The sequence below is a fragment of the Natator depressus genome, chromosome 9 (assembly GCF_965152275.1).
Source record: "Natator depressus isolate rNatDep1 chromosome 9, rNatDep2.hap1, whole genome shotgun sequence".
In the NCBI taxonomy this organism is placed as follows: Eukaryota; Metazoa; Chordata; order Testudines; family Cheloniidae; genus Natator; species Natator depressus.
The window spans coordinates 15105030-15121791 of record NC_134242.1 but is presented as its reverse complement, the minus strand read 5'-3'; the positions used below and the strand labels follow the sequence as shown (position 1 = coordinate 15121791).

The 16762-nt window shown below is 42.7% G+C and overlaps 1 protein-coding gene across 1 annotated transcript; it reads right to left on the bottom strand.

The window, feature by feature from the left end:
• Nucleotides 1-2213: 2213 nt before the first annotated feature.
• On the bottom strand, nt 2214-6647 carry GHSR (growth hormone secretagogue receptor). The gene is made up of 2 exons (XM_074962913.1): nt 5876-6647; nt 2214-2573 (listed from the first exon to the last, which is right to left on the bottom strand). Exons 1-2 carry the CDS (start codon nt 6645-6647, stop codon nt 2269-2271), a joined length of 1077 nt encoding a protein of 358 aa, XP_074819014.1. The 3' UTR covers nt 2214-2268.
• Between the last annotated feature and the right edge of the window lie 10115 nt (nt 6648-16762).

Here is a 16762-nt window from a genome sequence, read left to right as displayed (position 1 = left end):
AAACACAGTTAAATTTAGAAATGTTTATGGTTATGTTCCATTTGTATACAGAGTAACACAGTTTGTAAGCTAATAATATCTTTACAGTCTTTTCAAGATCCCCAAGTTTCTCGTTTCCCTGAGTTGTATGATGCATCTAACCAGAACCCTGTTTGTGTCTCAACAGAAAAATGAAAAAAATCAACAAAGCAGAGATGCTGCTAGATACCAGCTCAGAGAGAATTCTATAGTCTAGTCTGTCAGTTACCTGCTTCTGTCTCATACTTACAGAACAAGAACTGGTGTCAGACAGTCAGAGGCTTGCCACACCCTTGAGTTTTTAATTTGTTAACCCTTTGCATCTTGGATGGTTATAAACCCAGCTGCTTTTGTCTCTTCACCTATACATTTGCACCCAATTACTTCACATTACAGATGCTCACTGGCTTCAGCAAGTGCAGGATCAGGCCACAAAATGGACTCAGGTGTCACATCCCAAAAGAAGCAGTCTTAACTTTAATGCTTTTTCAGATAGCACAGCCCAAACAAAACAATCTATATGCAAAACATACAGCAGATACAGAATAGGCCAAATTCTGATCTTAGTTACACCCGAGCCGTTCCATTAACTGGAGGTGTAAAAGAGTAGAATAGGGCCCATTATCCTTAAAGGAATTTTGGACAAGACAGATAATTTATTAAGTGGAGCAAGCTATGGGCCAACCAGTAACAAATACAAGAAACAAAATAAGTATAAATCTACTATTCCATATGCATGCTATAAGATTGTATAAGCCTACATAACAATAGAGGCAGTACAGGACATCCATACAGCATAAAAGATGGACAGTACTGGAAAAAGAGACCTGAGTTACAAAAATCAATGGAATTCAAGGGTTTTGAAGATCAGCAACCCTGTGTGTGTTTTAAAGTGTGTCACTGCTCTCTACTGGATGGAATCAGAACTGCTCAGCAGTGCGTCATAGGCACTATACTGGTAACAGCAAACTGATATTCTTTAGATGAAAGGGAGCTGTGCTTTTGGGACAGGAGTTTCATAGATTCACAGAAGGGACCATTGTGATTATCTGGTCTGGCCTCCTGTATATAGCAGGCTATAGAACTGCCCCAAAATAAATCCTAGAACTTATTTTTAAGAAAAACATCCAATCTTGATTTAAATATTGTCAGTGATGGAGAGTCCACCATGACCCCTAGTAAATTGTTCATTCCAATGGTTAATTACCCTCCCTGTAGCCAAGTTCTGAGTGGCCATGGTGTTCAGCACAATGACAAGTGGACAGTTCCTAGCTAGTCACAGATTTGTTACAATATTAAAACAATAAAGCTTGCAAGTTCAAAGACATCAAGATACTTACAATCAAGCCAAAGAAACTGTGTGGATGATATAGCTATCTTTTCAGTCGCATTTTGATGAGATTTGTGATTTAATGTTTTTAGTGGGAAAAAATATTATGCTAAGGAATATTTCTTCTTTAAAAGATCACTTTGGTGGGGATTGCATTCAGTAGTTTTCCTTACTACATCGTTGTGATTCTGAAGCCAATACTGTCCTTGCCATACTGATACATTAAAAAAAAAAATTCAGTACTGCTCTAATAGCTTTGTAAGGCAGTTCTGCCTAAGGTATTGTTTTTATTTCCCTTCTGTTCTGACATGATCTGAAGGCCATTGATTTTTAGCATGTTTGAAACTTTTCCACTTTTATTTCTTTCTCTTTCATAAATCATTTCCCCTTGAATGCTTTTGACCATGATTATGGCATAGCACAACAAATTCAATGTTTACTTGCAAAAGGCAGCTGAATTAAACTTCTTCTAGGGACTCATCTTTACTTAGGCAAAACTTTCAATGAAGTTGATCGGATTGCTATCCTGATTCCATTGACGTGTTAAGGTTATCATGGGACAAATCCTGCTCACCTTAGCTCCCAATGAAGTCACATAAGTAAGGTGGACAGGGTTGCCTCCTGCTTTTTAATGGTAAAGCCCAGCTCCCTTGCCAGTGTCTTCATATAAAATCATAGGCACCAAAAGCTGCAGGAAAATAACACTAGAGCATTGCTGAGTTCTGTCAGCATGGATCACCTGTCATCTGCTCAGTGCTCAACTCATTTGTCTTACCTTTAACTGGCTACATCATATCTTTCATCAAGCCCCAGTGATGAACAGAAATACTGCTTTACATTTTGCTTTGAATATCTTTCTCTTTCGTTATGGCTTTCTGTGTAATATTGGTAAGTGATGCTTTAGCACTTGATATAGGTTGTCATGTAATCACACTAGATTCTGACCAAGCACGAGAATGTTCCTGCTTTGTAACAGAGAATCTGTTCTTTGGGAGAGCTTTGAGTCCAAACAACCTGCAAGCAGCAACTCGATACTTCTTAGACATAATGTTGTACAGGATAGGGTTGATGGCAGCACTAAGGTAGAAGAGGACAAAGGATACCAAGTTGCAGTACTGGCTGATCACAGCTATCTCCAAGGATCCGGCTTCAAAGGATTTGGAAAACAAATATCGTCCTACATGAAAAGGCAACCAGCAGAGTATGAAAGCAAACACCACCACAGCTGAAATGGAAACAGCAGAAGAATATTAAAACAATAGGTCATTTAAAATTAAATGTACTTATACTTCTTTAATATTAGTGAAATTTAAAGAGTGTGATTTGCATAAAGTAAAAAGCTGATCATAATTTATTTTGTTTTTTTTGGTATTTGTTTTTCCTAAATTAATATCTACATAATTAATAGATTATAAATCTCAATAATAATAATACAGTAAAATATATAGCTATATTTTCATATATAAATCCCAGTCGAGTTTAGTGTAGAATAGTTTTCAACTACATCCCTTTGGGTTTTTGCTAAAACAGGATTGGAGGAACAATATAGTGATGAAAACACTGACATTAAGTGTTTTCAATTAACGGTAACATACACAGTGTTTAAAAAAGCTCATAAATATAACTGATGGCTTTAGAACTGCAATTTTACATTAAAAGTGTACGGACATAGAGCTATATTGAATCTGGGTATAGGACTCAAAGAAAGGGAAAATGAAACTGGAGCTCTGGAAGATTTATCTGCAAGATAATGAAAGACAATAAAACAAGCTACCAAGGCAAGCACAATCCATCCTATGAACCTTCTGGCTTGTATATTGCTCTTGAGAATGAATTACCCTAAGAAGAGCAAAGCTAAAAATATGCATTTGAAAACTTGAGCTTCTGCCCATTTTGCTTTCTACACTTCCTGGAAAGTGGGGAATATTTTCTATTGGTTCATTACACATTATTGGTTCAACAGTACTTTTTAAATTGTTTTGAATAGCCCTATTCACATACAAAAAAGACACAAGAATTTCAAGATAGAGTTTTGAACAGCCTTTTCATTCGGTAGTTAACTTATTTGATTTTACCAGAAAACTCATTTTGTTTATTATCGTATCTGGGTAAGATCCTGGCTGCACTGAATTTAATGGGTGTTTTGCCACCGACATCAATGGGGCCAGGTGTGTCATGCAATGGCTGAAACAATATTTATAGAGTGTGATTGAAAAGCAATTGAAAGGGGATAATTATCACCAGCTTTTCACAAAACATGATTTCTATGTTTAAATGCACATACAGCGAGAAATCATAGTCTCCCAATTCTGCTGAAAGCAGCTTGATTTTGGGAAAACCATTGAACAAGTTTCTGCCTCGGAGTCTCCATTTGTAAAATGGGACAGTAATATTTCCCTCATTGAGTCTTAATTTATAAGAAATTAAGATAATCTAAGAGAAGGTGCTAAGGAATCAGAGTTACTATTATAAACCAAGGCCAACATTTTCAAAAATAAGATACATATGAAAAATCAGCTTGACTGGACTGAATTTAGGTATGCTGAGCCATATTTAGCCTCTAAAAGCTAATGGCGTGATCGTCAAAGATGTTGAGTCCTATTGATTTTACTGGGATCAGTGGGCTTCTGAAAACCACACAACTTTTTTAGGCCCTTGAATATGGATATAGAAGCCTAACTTTGCCTTTTGATAATTTTGAATTGTTGGCCATTCAAATCAATGGAAGCTGAGGGCATTATGCACCTTGCATTACTGAACCCCTATAAAGTTCCTTCATTATATCCCTCATTAGATTTCCATCGGGTAGATAATGTTGTCTTTCTCTTAAAGGACATTCTAGCCACATGCAGTGTCGTCGTAGCTGTGTCAGTCCCAGGATATTAGAGAGACCAGGTATGGGAGGTAATATCTTTTATTGGACCAACTTCTGTTGGTGAGAGAGACAAGAGTTCGAACCTGAAGAAGAGTGCTGTGTGGTTCGAAAGCTTGTCTCTCTCACCAACAGAAGTTGGTCCAATAACAGATTCTAGCCACAGTCCTTTCATTCTCTGATGTGGTGTGAAGCAAGGTGTTTGAAATATTATTAATGTTTGCAGCAGTACTTTAGGATTGAGGTAAGTATTTTAGGATTGGAAATTGGTATATTTAAACTTTTAGAAATATAAATATGGAAATGAGGTACTGGAGGGTTTTCTTCCTGTAATAAGCAAAAATTCACAATTCTGAAAATTTAGATCAGGAAACAGAAGTGTAAGTAGTGAGTTACTTCCAAGGTAACGCCTAACCCTCTGAAGTAGTCTATCGATCCTAAAATGTAATTGAAGGTACATGAAGTATCACAGCTTTTATCACACATGCTGTTGTTGCCTAGTAAATTAAAAAAAAATATGAATAAAACAATCAGTTAGATACAGTTAATAATTTAGAAACATGGGACCACACTGTGTAGCTCTTTGGCCCATTACTCCAACTTAATTGAATTTAGTAAAGTGGGGCTGTCTCCTGCAAAACCTTATTCATGTGAGAAAAAAGTTACCTACATGAATAGACCTACTGAAATCAGTGGGATTACTCATATGTGAAAGGACTACTTGCACAGGATCAATGCTGCTAGAATAATAAGAGAATTTGTAATTTTCTACCAATAAACTGATGGTAATTTTTTTCAAACTGATGGTGCCAGAAAGTGTTACCTTTTTCTGTACTAGTGGATCTAGTCCATACATGGGATGCCTGTTAACTGCACTGACATTGAGTGCTTATGGGGTCAGATTCTTTAGGGTTAAAGACATGTGCCCATTTGTATGTTAAGGTTAATATTTTACAAGCAAATAATATTATTTTACTGAAAATATTTAAACATACTAAATTAAAAATGACAGGGGCTAATGACTTGGTCTTGTTTCCCGCAAGTCAATGGGAGTTTTGCCATTGACTTCAATGGGAGCAGAATCACAGACTCTAAAAGAGAGAGAATATTCCTTATTAAGTACTTTAGCTTTCATTACATTAATAAACTATATTTGTTAGTTTTCTTCAACAGGCTCAAAGAAATTGACATTCCCATAATTCCGTACATGCATTGATCCATTCTGTTTAGATCTCCTGCAATCAAACATCATGCTTTTAGAAGGGTTTAGTTTTGTGGATAAATACAAATCCTCTCAAACTGGCATTTGGTACCTTTAACTTATTTACAAAGAGGTTCAGGAATTTTCAGTGCAATAGTGATTGTAATATTCATATTTTTCATTAATTATTCTTTTCAATATCAGAGATTGTTATATTAATATCTGCCCAAGTATTTTGCATAGGACGCCGGTGTAAGTCACGGAGAGTGAAGAGTGTTGTTATATTGCGACTATAAACTTTAGCCATATAGTAAAAATGGTCTATAAATACTTCACTTTTAGTGACCATTTTTAAAGCACCGTCAATCTCTCTCTCTCTCTCTCTCTCTCTCCCTCCTTCTCTCTCTGACACACAAACGCCCAACAGTAAAATGGAATTAATATAAAATCCTACCTAACATTTTCACAGTTTGTTTGTTGTTCTTGTCCCTGACAGAGGTATTTGGTCCTATGTTCTTTCTCTTCCTCCTCCAGATTTTCCTCCCAATAAGGCTGTAAAGCACAGTCAGGCAAAACACAGGCAGGAAAAAAAAGACGCTGGAGGTCCAGACCATGATGGTGAGCAGCCCTGATTTGATCGCATACTCCGTAGCTCTGCACTCGTTGGTGTCCAAGGGGTTCGTTCCATTCTCGTGCTCAACCCCAACCAAGACAAAAATAGGTCCCGCGCTTGCAAAGGACACAGCCCAGAGGACCAGGATGACCAGCTTGACTTTCCCTTTGGTGATCACTACTTTTGCTTTGAGCGGGAAACAGACGGCGAAGTACCTCTCCACGCTCAGGGCTGTGATGTTGAGGATGGTGGAGTAAGTGCAACTTTCGCTGACGAACTGGAAGAGCTTGCAGAGGAGGTCTCCGAAGTTCCAGGGTCGGTACTGCCAGAGCCGAAAGAGATCCAGGGGCATGCAGAGAAAGATCAGCAGGTCGGAGAAAGCCATGCTGGACAGGTAGAGGTTGGTCGTAGTCCTCATGTCTCGGAACCGGGACACCACCAGCATGGTCATGAGGTTGCCTAGAATCCCAACGACGAAGAGGAGGACGCAGGTGACCGTGATGCCCGTCAGCACCGGGGCTGGGAACAGGTGCACTGGGTACTCGGGCCAGGTGTCGTTCTCGTAGCCCGGGGCAGGCGCGCTGGAGTTCGGCCAGCCGCTCTGGTTCCACATCCTGCCGCCTACTCCGGGGGCAGCAGGCGGGTTCCGCGGCTCGGCGGCTCAGCTTGTCCGGGGCAGCCCCGCGGCGCCGGGGTGCTGGAAGGAAGCAAAGGCGGGCGGCACAGGGTTAGAGATCGGGGGGCACAGAGCCCTTAGCAACCGAGCCGGCCCCACCAGCCACCCCGAGGCCACAGGCGGCTGCACCCCCAGCCCTCTTGGCCTCTGTACCAGGTGCGAACCCCCTCCTCCTCCCCGGGCTTGCAGGTGCCCGGCGCCCCATCGGCGGCTGCCCCCTAAGCAGCAGCAGCGTTAGCCCCCGTCCCGTTCTCCGCTGTACCTGCAACTGCTCCTGCCTCTGCCTCCCCGGCTCACCTTCCCTCCGAGCTCCATCCCCGCTGGCCCAGCCATCCGGGACGGGGCCGCCGCTGGAGCCGCTCTGCTCCGCTGCCGCCAGGCGCCGACCGGGGGCTGCTGCGCTCGCAGGTGCGGCCCGAGGGAACAGCTGGAGCCGCCCCGCGCCGCCCTCTCCCCCCTGGGCCACTGGCCCTGGCGGCGAGCCCGCCTCCCCGCGTTCTGCGGGCGGGCTGGGGGCTGCAGGGTGGCCGCTCCCGCGGAGATCCCGGCAGCGCTGGGGCCAGGGGAGGGGAGATAGCCAGAGGGGGAGTGTGAGCCAGTGTGTGAGGAGAGAGGGTGTGATTGTGTCAGGAAAGGGTGTGTCCCTGTCAGAGGAGAGGGCTGTACTGTGTGTGTGAGAGAGAGAGAGAGAGGAGAGGGTTGTCCTGTGTATGTGTGTCAGAGGAGGGGGTGTACTGGGTGTGCATGTGTGTGTGAGCGGAGAGGGCCGTACTCTCTGTGTGTGTGTTTGTACGTCAGAAGAGGTGGTAGATGGGGGGTTGTGTCCCTGTCAGAGCAGAGGGCTGTACTGTGTGTGTACCATCAGAGAAGGGTGTGTGTCAGTGTCAGAAGAGTGGGTGTATTGTGTGTGTGTCAGCATCAGAGGAAAGGGGTGTATTGTGTGTGTGTCCTGTTGGAAGGGGGTATATCGTATGTGTGTTGGTGGCAGAGGAGGGTGTCTGTCTGTGTCAGAGGAGAGGGGTGTATTGTGCATGTGTCCTGTCAGAGGAGGGGGTGTATTGTGTGTATGTCAGTGTCAGAGGGTGGGGGTGTACTGAGCGTGTTGGTGTCAGAGGAGAGGGCAGGGATGCTGGAACTAGGGGTTCTGGGGGTGGAGTAGCACCCCCTGGCTTGAAGTGATTTCCATCATATCCAGGGTTTACAGTTTTGTTCAATGGCTTTTGGCCAAACCAAGAGCTGAGTGTGAGTATAAAGGTAGATTGTCCATGACAAAGTCAGTGTAGACTGTGCAAAAGTGCTGGAAAAGAGACAGCTATGTGTGAGGGGTTTTGTAGACAGAGCATGGATGTGACAGAAAAAAATGCGTGGATGCGTGTGAGGTGTCAGTGTGGTTGAAAAGAGGTGTGTGTGTGTGTGTGTGTACGTGCAAACAGTGCATGAGTGCTAGGCAGGAAGGTGGGCATATGCGGGGGGTGCCAAACAAAGGGGTGAGTGTGGTTCTCACTAACACAAAGTGTTAGTATCTGTGAAGAGAGAGTGTGTAAAAGGTCTTGGGAGAGAGACAGAAGTTTTGGATTTTTTAGGGGGAAACGGGTGTTTGAGGCGGGGAGCAGACCGTGTATGCTGTGTGCTGGGTTAGCAATGGCCTGGATAGGAAGAGTGCCCAAGCTCTCAGGGAAAGAAATCTAGAGGTCAGTGAAAGAAGCCCCATGTGTCAATGTCTGGAGAGCTGCAGTACAACTGATCCGCAGCCGCTGGAAGGAGGCCAGAGAGAAGAAAAGAACCACATGGGCTACATTATTTTGTTCAGCAAATCAAATCTGCACTTGTAAAACTGTGCAGTAAGGAGCTGACAGTTCTTGCAATTGATTTCTAACTTTCTGATATTTTCTTAGGTGTTGGTTTAGGTTAGTTTGTTTCCTCAATGTGTGCAGTAAACCCTGGTGCAGGGGCCCCAGTGTATGTGTCTTGCTGTTTTTGCTGCTAATCTTGTTACAAGAGGGATCTCAAGGGGAAGAGGAGGATACACATAAGGGTGCAAATGACATGATGACTAAATTTGTAGGTGGATTATGTGACTCCTGGTAAAGGAATAAGGCAGGCTGATGTTTTCTTCTCTTCATTCAGATCTGTAGTTCAATGACATTGAGCAGTGAACTTGTGAAATCAGATTTTTAAAAACGCATCATACATGGAAGGAAGGAACTACTGTTCATCTGGAAGTTTTTTTCTCCACTGTACTGGGGGATTCTCTGCTCCTTGGTGATGAAGAGGGATTGTGTTTACCCAGGAACAAACTCTGGTTTTAAAACAAACCCTCCTTTTAGAGGCATATTGCCCTCTGTCCAAGACAAACCTGATAGAAATGTGTCATGATGAACCTGTTGTGTATGAGAGTGAGAGAATCACTGCTCTCTAACACACAATTAGGGTGTATTAGAAGGGTGGAATCAGACTGTCACAAGCTCTTTATTGCCATCAGGTAGAGTGAATTGTGTGTGGGCCTCAGAGTAGGGTGATCTGCTACCATGAAATTCCAAGTGACAATTGTGTACTGCAAAATAACAACTAGCCATAGGTGTCAACGTATCACCAAATCATTCACGTTAGGAATAGTGAATACAAAAACTGAGGTTCATGTTAATTAAACAAACCCTGTTGGCCAGTTCCTCAGCTGGTGTAAATTGGTGCAGCTCAATGAAGTCAGTGGATCTACCCTTGATTTAAACCAGCTGAGAATCTGGCCCAATATCTTTTAAAGTTTGTTTACAAGTCATCTTTAGGAAAGGATTTCTAACTGAAGTATCGGCACTTTTCACGAGAATAGGGTCCTAGATAAATTCTCTTTTGGCTTATTAAGTACATTCTGGGGCTGTCTACATTCCCCTCAATTTTTCAACTGGATAAGATATATTCTTCAGTTCCTGACATCAGTGGTTGTGAAGGGAGGCTTTGATCTCTTGAACAGCTGCTACATTTTGATCAACAGGTGACTGCACTTTATTGGTGGTTTAAATGGTCTCTGTGTGTAGTTTGTCTATTAAATTTGTAAAGTACACTGCAATCTCCAGAGCTGGAAGCATCTGTTAGTATCACTATCCAATATCTGCAAATCTAGGGCTAAACACCAATACTACTGGGGCATTATACCTCTGAAAGTGACTTCTTTCAGATGACATAATACCAGAGCCCTGACCACTTATAGTCACTGAAGATTCCACAGTACGTTTTGTAATCATAGGGGTGTTATGGCATCCTGGCCATATTCCAGTTTGCTTAGGTTTGTTTTACTTACCTAAACTCTTCTTGGACTTTCAGTTGTAGTCAGTATGGTTCAGTTCTGACTGTAGCATAATGTTCCTCTGAGCTATTCAACAATTGCTGGATTTCACCCCAGAAGCGGCTGCAAATCCGTGGTGGTTGATTTGAAGAAATATCTTTCCATGCAGCTATCTGCTTCTCTATTCATCTTCCTTTCTAATTATGTTGCCAACTTTCTAACTGCAGAAAACTGAACACTCTTGCCCCTTCCCCACCCCTTCCCCCAGGCCCTGCCCCTGCTCACTCCATCCCCATCCCTCCATCGCTCACTCTCCTCCACCCTCGCTCACTTGCTCATTTTTATCGCTCTGGGGTGAGGCCGGGGATGAGGGGTTTGGGGTGCAGTAGGGGCTCCGGGCTGTGACCAAGGGGTTCAGAGTGTGGGAGGGGGTTCTGAGCTGGGGCAGGGGGTTGGGGTACAGGAGGGGGTTCGGGGAGTGGGCTCTGGGTGGCACTGACCTCAGGCTGCTCCCAGGAAGTGGTGACATGTCCTTCCGACTCCTAGGCAGAGGGGCAGCCAGGTGGCTCCGCGCACTTCTCCCACCTTCAGGCACTGCTCCCACAGCTCCCGTTGGCTGTTGTTCCCGGCCAGTGGTAGCCGCGGAGCCAGCACTCAGGGCAGCACCTGCGGGTTGCGCCAGCGCACGGAGCCCTCCTGGCCACCCCTGCATCTAGGAGCTGGACATGCCATCTGCTTCCTGGGAGCCACCCGGAGCCAGGTAGGGAATCGGTCAGCCACGCTTCACTGCCAACTGAACTTTTAATGGTCAACACCGCCACCATAGTCCCTTTTTGATGGCTGTTCCGGTCGAAAACAGGACACCTGACAATGCTACTAAACATCATAGAATCATAGATTTTCAGGCCAGAAGGGACCATTGTAATTGTCTAGTCTGACCTCCTGCATAACACAGCCTATAGACCTTTCCTGTATTAATTCTTGCTTCAGACCCAGTAGCTGTGGTAGAACTAGAACATATCTTTTAGAAAAACATTCAATCTTGTTTTTAAAAATTTCTAGTGATAGGGAATCTGCCACAACCCTTGGTAAATTGTTCCAATGATTAATTACCTTCACTGTTAAAAATGTATGCCTTATTTCCAGTAGAAATTTGTCTAGCTTCCACTTCCTGCCATTGGCTCTTGTTGTAGCTTAGGTAGATTGAAGAGCTCTATATCGTAAACGTTAGTAATGGAAAAGATATAGTAGAACATCCAGTCCACATACTGCCAGGGCAGGATTGTTCCCTACCATTCATATTATTGTTTTGTGTCCAATCTAATTTAAATGATATAGCTCTATATAATAGTGGAACTGGTAGTGTTCCCTACATTTAGGTTGCCTAGCACATTGCATGAATACAAAGAATTCTTGCAATATTTTCTTTGAGAAGTTTCTTGCACCTTCATTGTCTGCAGCAGACTTTTGATGCTTGGCAGGAAGAATGCCCGCAGGCTACTAATGTGCCTTTTCTTTGTCTCATGAAATTCTGTTCAGCTTTTGCTGAGGGATAAACTTCCAGAAATCACCAGTTCCGATCTCTTGCTTTTGTTCCTCGGGATGATTGTGACAGCTCGCCTCGTGAACATTCTAAAGCTGGGCACGTGTATGGCAGGTGGCAGGGTGAATGTGTGTGTGCTGGATTCTCCACTCCCCTGACCTATAATGTGGCCCTAGTAAGCTGTTTCAGAGTAGCAGCCGTGTTAGTCTGTATTCGCAAAAAGAAAAGGAGTACTTGTGGCACCTTAGAGACTAACCAATTTATTTGAGCATAAGCTTTTGTGAGCTACAGCATCCCATGAAGTGAGCCGTAGCTCACGAAAGCTTATGCTCAAATAAATTTGTTAGTCTCTAAGGTGCCACAAGTACTCCTTTTCTTTTCTAGTAACCTGTGTTACCCTTGGGTGCACCACATGGGAAAGGAAATAGTCCAGGCTTCCACCCCAAACACACATCTTAACCCTCACCTCACTGAGTACTTAGCCCTCTGCACATACTCCCCCTGTTCCCACGAGCACTGCATAGGATTGGAACTCCCGAAGTCCCCGTTGTGGAGGCAGGAGAAGGGAAGGCTAAAGAACATACACTCAAACATGTGTACACAAACACACAAAACAAAAACAACTATGTTAAAAACATTCAGTTTGCAAAGTCAAGCACTCAAAAGTCAGGAAATGTCAAATTTATGATTGCCTATGCCACCTTAATTCAGCCCCCTTGTGTATAGGGTTAGCATTATGATAAGAGTCTTTAAATACATAATCACATGCTATTATTTCCACAGGACCCCTGCCTCTTTCAGTGCACAAGATGGAGCTACAAAGGGGACAGAATTAAGACTGTGCAGGCAACTGCAAATTGGTATATCCTAATTGTTGAGTGCGTGACTTTGCAACCTAAATACTGCTCTTTTAGCTTTGTTCATTTGTATGTAATAGCTTATATATAAATATGTTAACTCATCCCCTTTTCTTTAGGGCACAAAGGGAATGAAAGATGGGCACATACCTGATTTTGAAAAATGTTGCATACAAGTATAATTCAATAGAATAGATAAAAATCCGTATTTTTTTCAGATGTTATGCATCACCTTATGACATGCTATACAGCTCAGGGAAATTCTCTGTGTTTTAGGGACTTAATGCATACAAGTCTGTGCCACTTTGTACCAGGGTGGTTTGCAACTTAAGGGCTAGAGGCCTGGGCCCAGCCAATCTTGATTACTAAGGAGGCACACCTGAGCAGGACGCATAAGAGCAACAGAAAGAAACTGGACTGCTGGCCTTGCAGAGTTCTCAGGGAGACCGGGCAGGCCGGGGAGGAATACAGAGGCTGTTAGGACTGAGTAGACTCCAGTACAGAAACTTGAAACTTGGGAAGTGATACAACAGGTAGGAAAGGCCTGGGAGAATGAATGGACTCGAAAACTTTATTTTGAATGTTGATTTCATAAAGCAGAACCAGAGAAGAGATGGGAATGGATAAATGGATTTGTGAGGAGGAAAACAAAGGTGAAGGACCACTTGCAAGGCTGCTCTGAGGCCACAAAAGGGTACCCAGGCAGCAGCCCCTCTTTGATGCATCTATATCGGTGGGTCTTGAATATGGGCCTGATCCTGAAATCATTACACAGAACTCTTACTGATTTTTGATGGAAGTTCAGTATGTAGAATAATGGCATGACTGGGTCATAAATACCAAATTTCATTGGATTTACAGCATTCCAGCCTTTGTTGCTTAAACAATATCATGATTCAAGGGGTTTTCAAATTGTGTTACCTAGTCAGGGCTAGACCCAGGGCAGCAGTAATATGAGATTGAGAAAAGGGGATGCACAGATGATTTTTTATAACAATTTTTGTTTCCGTTTGGTTCAGTCATGTGTTTGCTGTGATCTCCTTGCTGGTCTTCTGAGCACTTGGCGATTGTGGGCCACATTCAGGCTTGGTGTAAACAGGTACAACTCGGGTGACTCATGCATTCATGCATATACTTTAAGAATTGCGTAGTGCAGTGGCAAAGAGCTTTGCCATTGACTTTGATGGAAGCTGGTTTAGATCCCAAATATTCATTTACTTCCTTTTATCTGCAACAGCAGGGGGCAACATTTTTAGTGCTGGTCCCGGAAAGGGAAAAAGTTAATTCATCACTGTTTAAAATTGCATGGATTTTTAATTTTTGTTTATTTCAAGCACTGTTTTTCCACTGTTCTATCCATTAACTGGATGTATGAGACACAACATTTAAAAAACCCACAGCAGTGTACATTTACATAGAATATGTTTACTCTCAAAATATCTGTGCTGCTTTTGTGAAGCAAGTACTAGAGTTAAGGTTGCAAGAGAGTTTCTATTTATTTCTCCCTGTTGTTTTCTCCATTTTCTTTTCATCCAATAAAGTACTAATTCCTGCTTCTTACATCACAGTTTGTTGTCATCGGAATCGCTGAAAGTTCTGAATATGGCATGATTGTGGCTTTATTGCAGGAAGATGCAGGAAGAAAGTGGAAAAACAGACTGGGAGGGAGAAATCTCCCTTTTAAAAATGACATATCTACAACAATTCACAGAAAAGCAAAAGGCAGATATTTGATTATATCAAAGGGCAGAATATGTTTTGATTTGTATTATGTATTTTATCAAGTGGAAGGGCTCTTTTAAAGACAATCATGTAGCATCTGACATATGCTTTTAAAGTACTAATAAACCATTTAATAACTAACAACAAACAAAATCTTTGTACTTTAACATAATGATGAAAAAAACCAGAATATCCTTGAGTCACTCCAAAGTTGTTTACATGGAGGTAAACATCTGCAAAAAGACTTAGAAATGGTGTTATTTAAGCAGTGACACTCTACTGTAGAATTTAACTTTACCTCTTTGCAGTGCTTTAATCCATTACACTAATAGGCCATGTCATACTAATGCTTCAATCACTTATCTTCCTACTCACTAAGCTGGAGAGGGAGGCTGTGGTTCTTTGGTCAGGGCTATACTGCATAGATTCATCAATTCCAAGGCCATAAGGGAGCACTGCAACTATCTATTCTGACCACCTATATAACACAGGCCATAGAACTCCCCCAAAATAATTCCTAGAGCACATCATTCAAAAACAAAAATCCTATCTTGATTTAAAAATTGTCCACGATGGAGAATCCACCATGATGCTTGGTAAACTGTTCCAGTGGTCTATTACACTGTTAATAATTCATGCCTTATTCCCAGTCTGAATTTGTTTAGCTTCAACTTCCAGCCATTGGATCATGATATACCTTTCTCTGCTAAAGAGACCATTATTAAATAGGCGTTCTCCATGTAGATACTTATAGACAGTAATCAATTCACCCCTTTAAGCTAAATAGACTGTGTTCTTTGAGTCTATCACTATAAGGCATGTTTTCTAATCTTTTAATAATTTTTGTGGCTCTTCTCTGATTCCTCTCCAATTTATCAACATTGATTTTTACTCTCAGTTAAATAAAAATCTAGAGATTATATTAAATGACTTATGGTGTAAAAGAGTAATGGAAGATTTTATTGTATTTCTTATGGACGTCAATGAGAGTTTTGCCAGAATAAGGACTTCAGGATTTGACCCAATATTATTTTCTTCCTTTGGCTTCCCAGATAGAAAGTTGTGACTATTGTTAGGATGCCCAGCATCTTTCCACAAAGCTTTGCAGTCACAAGGCAACAAATTTTGCCACATTGAAGGTGGCACTGACAAGGGCTAGAGGGCTTCTCCTGACTTTGTGTGTATTTTATTATTAAATTTTACTTGTGTTGCATTAGTGCCAAAAGGCCCAGGCTCAGACTGGAAAATAAATCATGCCCAGCCATACTTACTTGTTGGTTTGTCTGTTTCTCATATTGGATAGAGAGCAGTAGCTTGCTGACTGAGTTCACCAGAAATGGAAATCTGCAGTTAATCTGCTTTGTCATCACCCTGTGATTATAGGGAATAAGTACAGATGGTTTAATAGAAAAAAAGGGAACAATGTGATCTGAAAGAGTTCTAACCAGACAAAACCAAAAGTACATTTGAGAGAAATAGGTGATGTGGACTCCGATCTGATAAAATCATTAGTGACTACCTCCACATGTAAGAATGTGAAAAATGATGGTTCCCTAACAGTTGCTAAGGCTGTTGGTGCTATATATATCATACGTTTTAGGACTCCCTGGCCCAGTGGAATGGGGATATGGGCATCATAGAGAAGGAATATAAATTATGCTAAATGTGATAGGAACCGCCTATAAAAATGAGACACTGCATAACAGGCAGATGCACAGTGTAAATTACAGCCCTAATACCAGGAATCAATGCACTGACTATCACCAATAAGACAACATTACTGTCATGTTCCTGATACAATTTCATGTTGTCCATATGAATTTGAGAAGAGATACCCAGAGAGATTCTGAATTAGAAATCACTCAGGAAACGGATCTTGGAATTGGTATAGAACCAGTGTTTCTCAACCCTGCGGCCTGCCTGGGGCCCAATTAGCACACAGCTGCTGCCCAGCTCAGCTGTGTGCTAAAGGCTGGCCTGCGTGGTGGGGTCCAGGCTGCCTGCCACCCAGTGTGGCAGGGCTGAGGTTGGGGCTGCTGGCCCGTCCCGTGTGGCAGGGTCCAGGGTCCGGGGCTGCCGCCTGGCCCCACACAGCAGTGGTCCAGGACAGCCACATGGCAGGGTCTAGGGTGGGCAGCTGCCCAGCCCTGTGTGACCGGGCTCTGGGGCAGGCGGGACTCCAGGGTCAGGGTCTGGGTTGCTGCCACCCTGCCACATGGCCCCTGGGGCACAGGTAACACATTGTGGGCTGCATAAATAAGTTGAGAACCGCTGGTTTAGACAGTTGAGTTCACTGTGCAGCGGTAATCAATGGAGGTAGTAGACTCTGTTAATCAGGAGAGAGTTAACAAAACAGAGACTATTTACAATGCTACTATGTAAACTAATGGTACATTTTTAACCCTGAATATGGCATTCAATTTTGGTAATTTCATCTTCAGAGCAGCAGAAGAGAAGCAGAAAAGTTCTAGACAAGGGCAGTGAAAATGATTAGAGGCTTCCATATTACAGATTTGAGAGACTAGGGCAAATTAGACAGTAACCTCTTCAGGTGTATGCTCTTCTGGAGTATAGGAATTGCCATACTGGATTAGAACCATGGCCCCACCAGTACTGTATCCTCTCTCTGAGAGTGGCAGGTATCAGATGT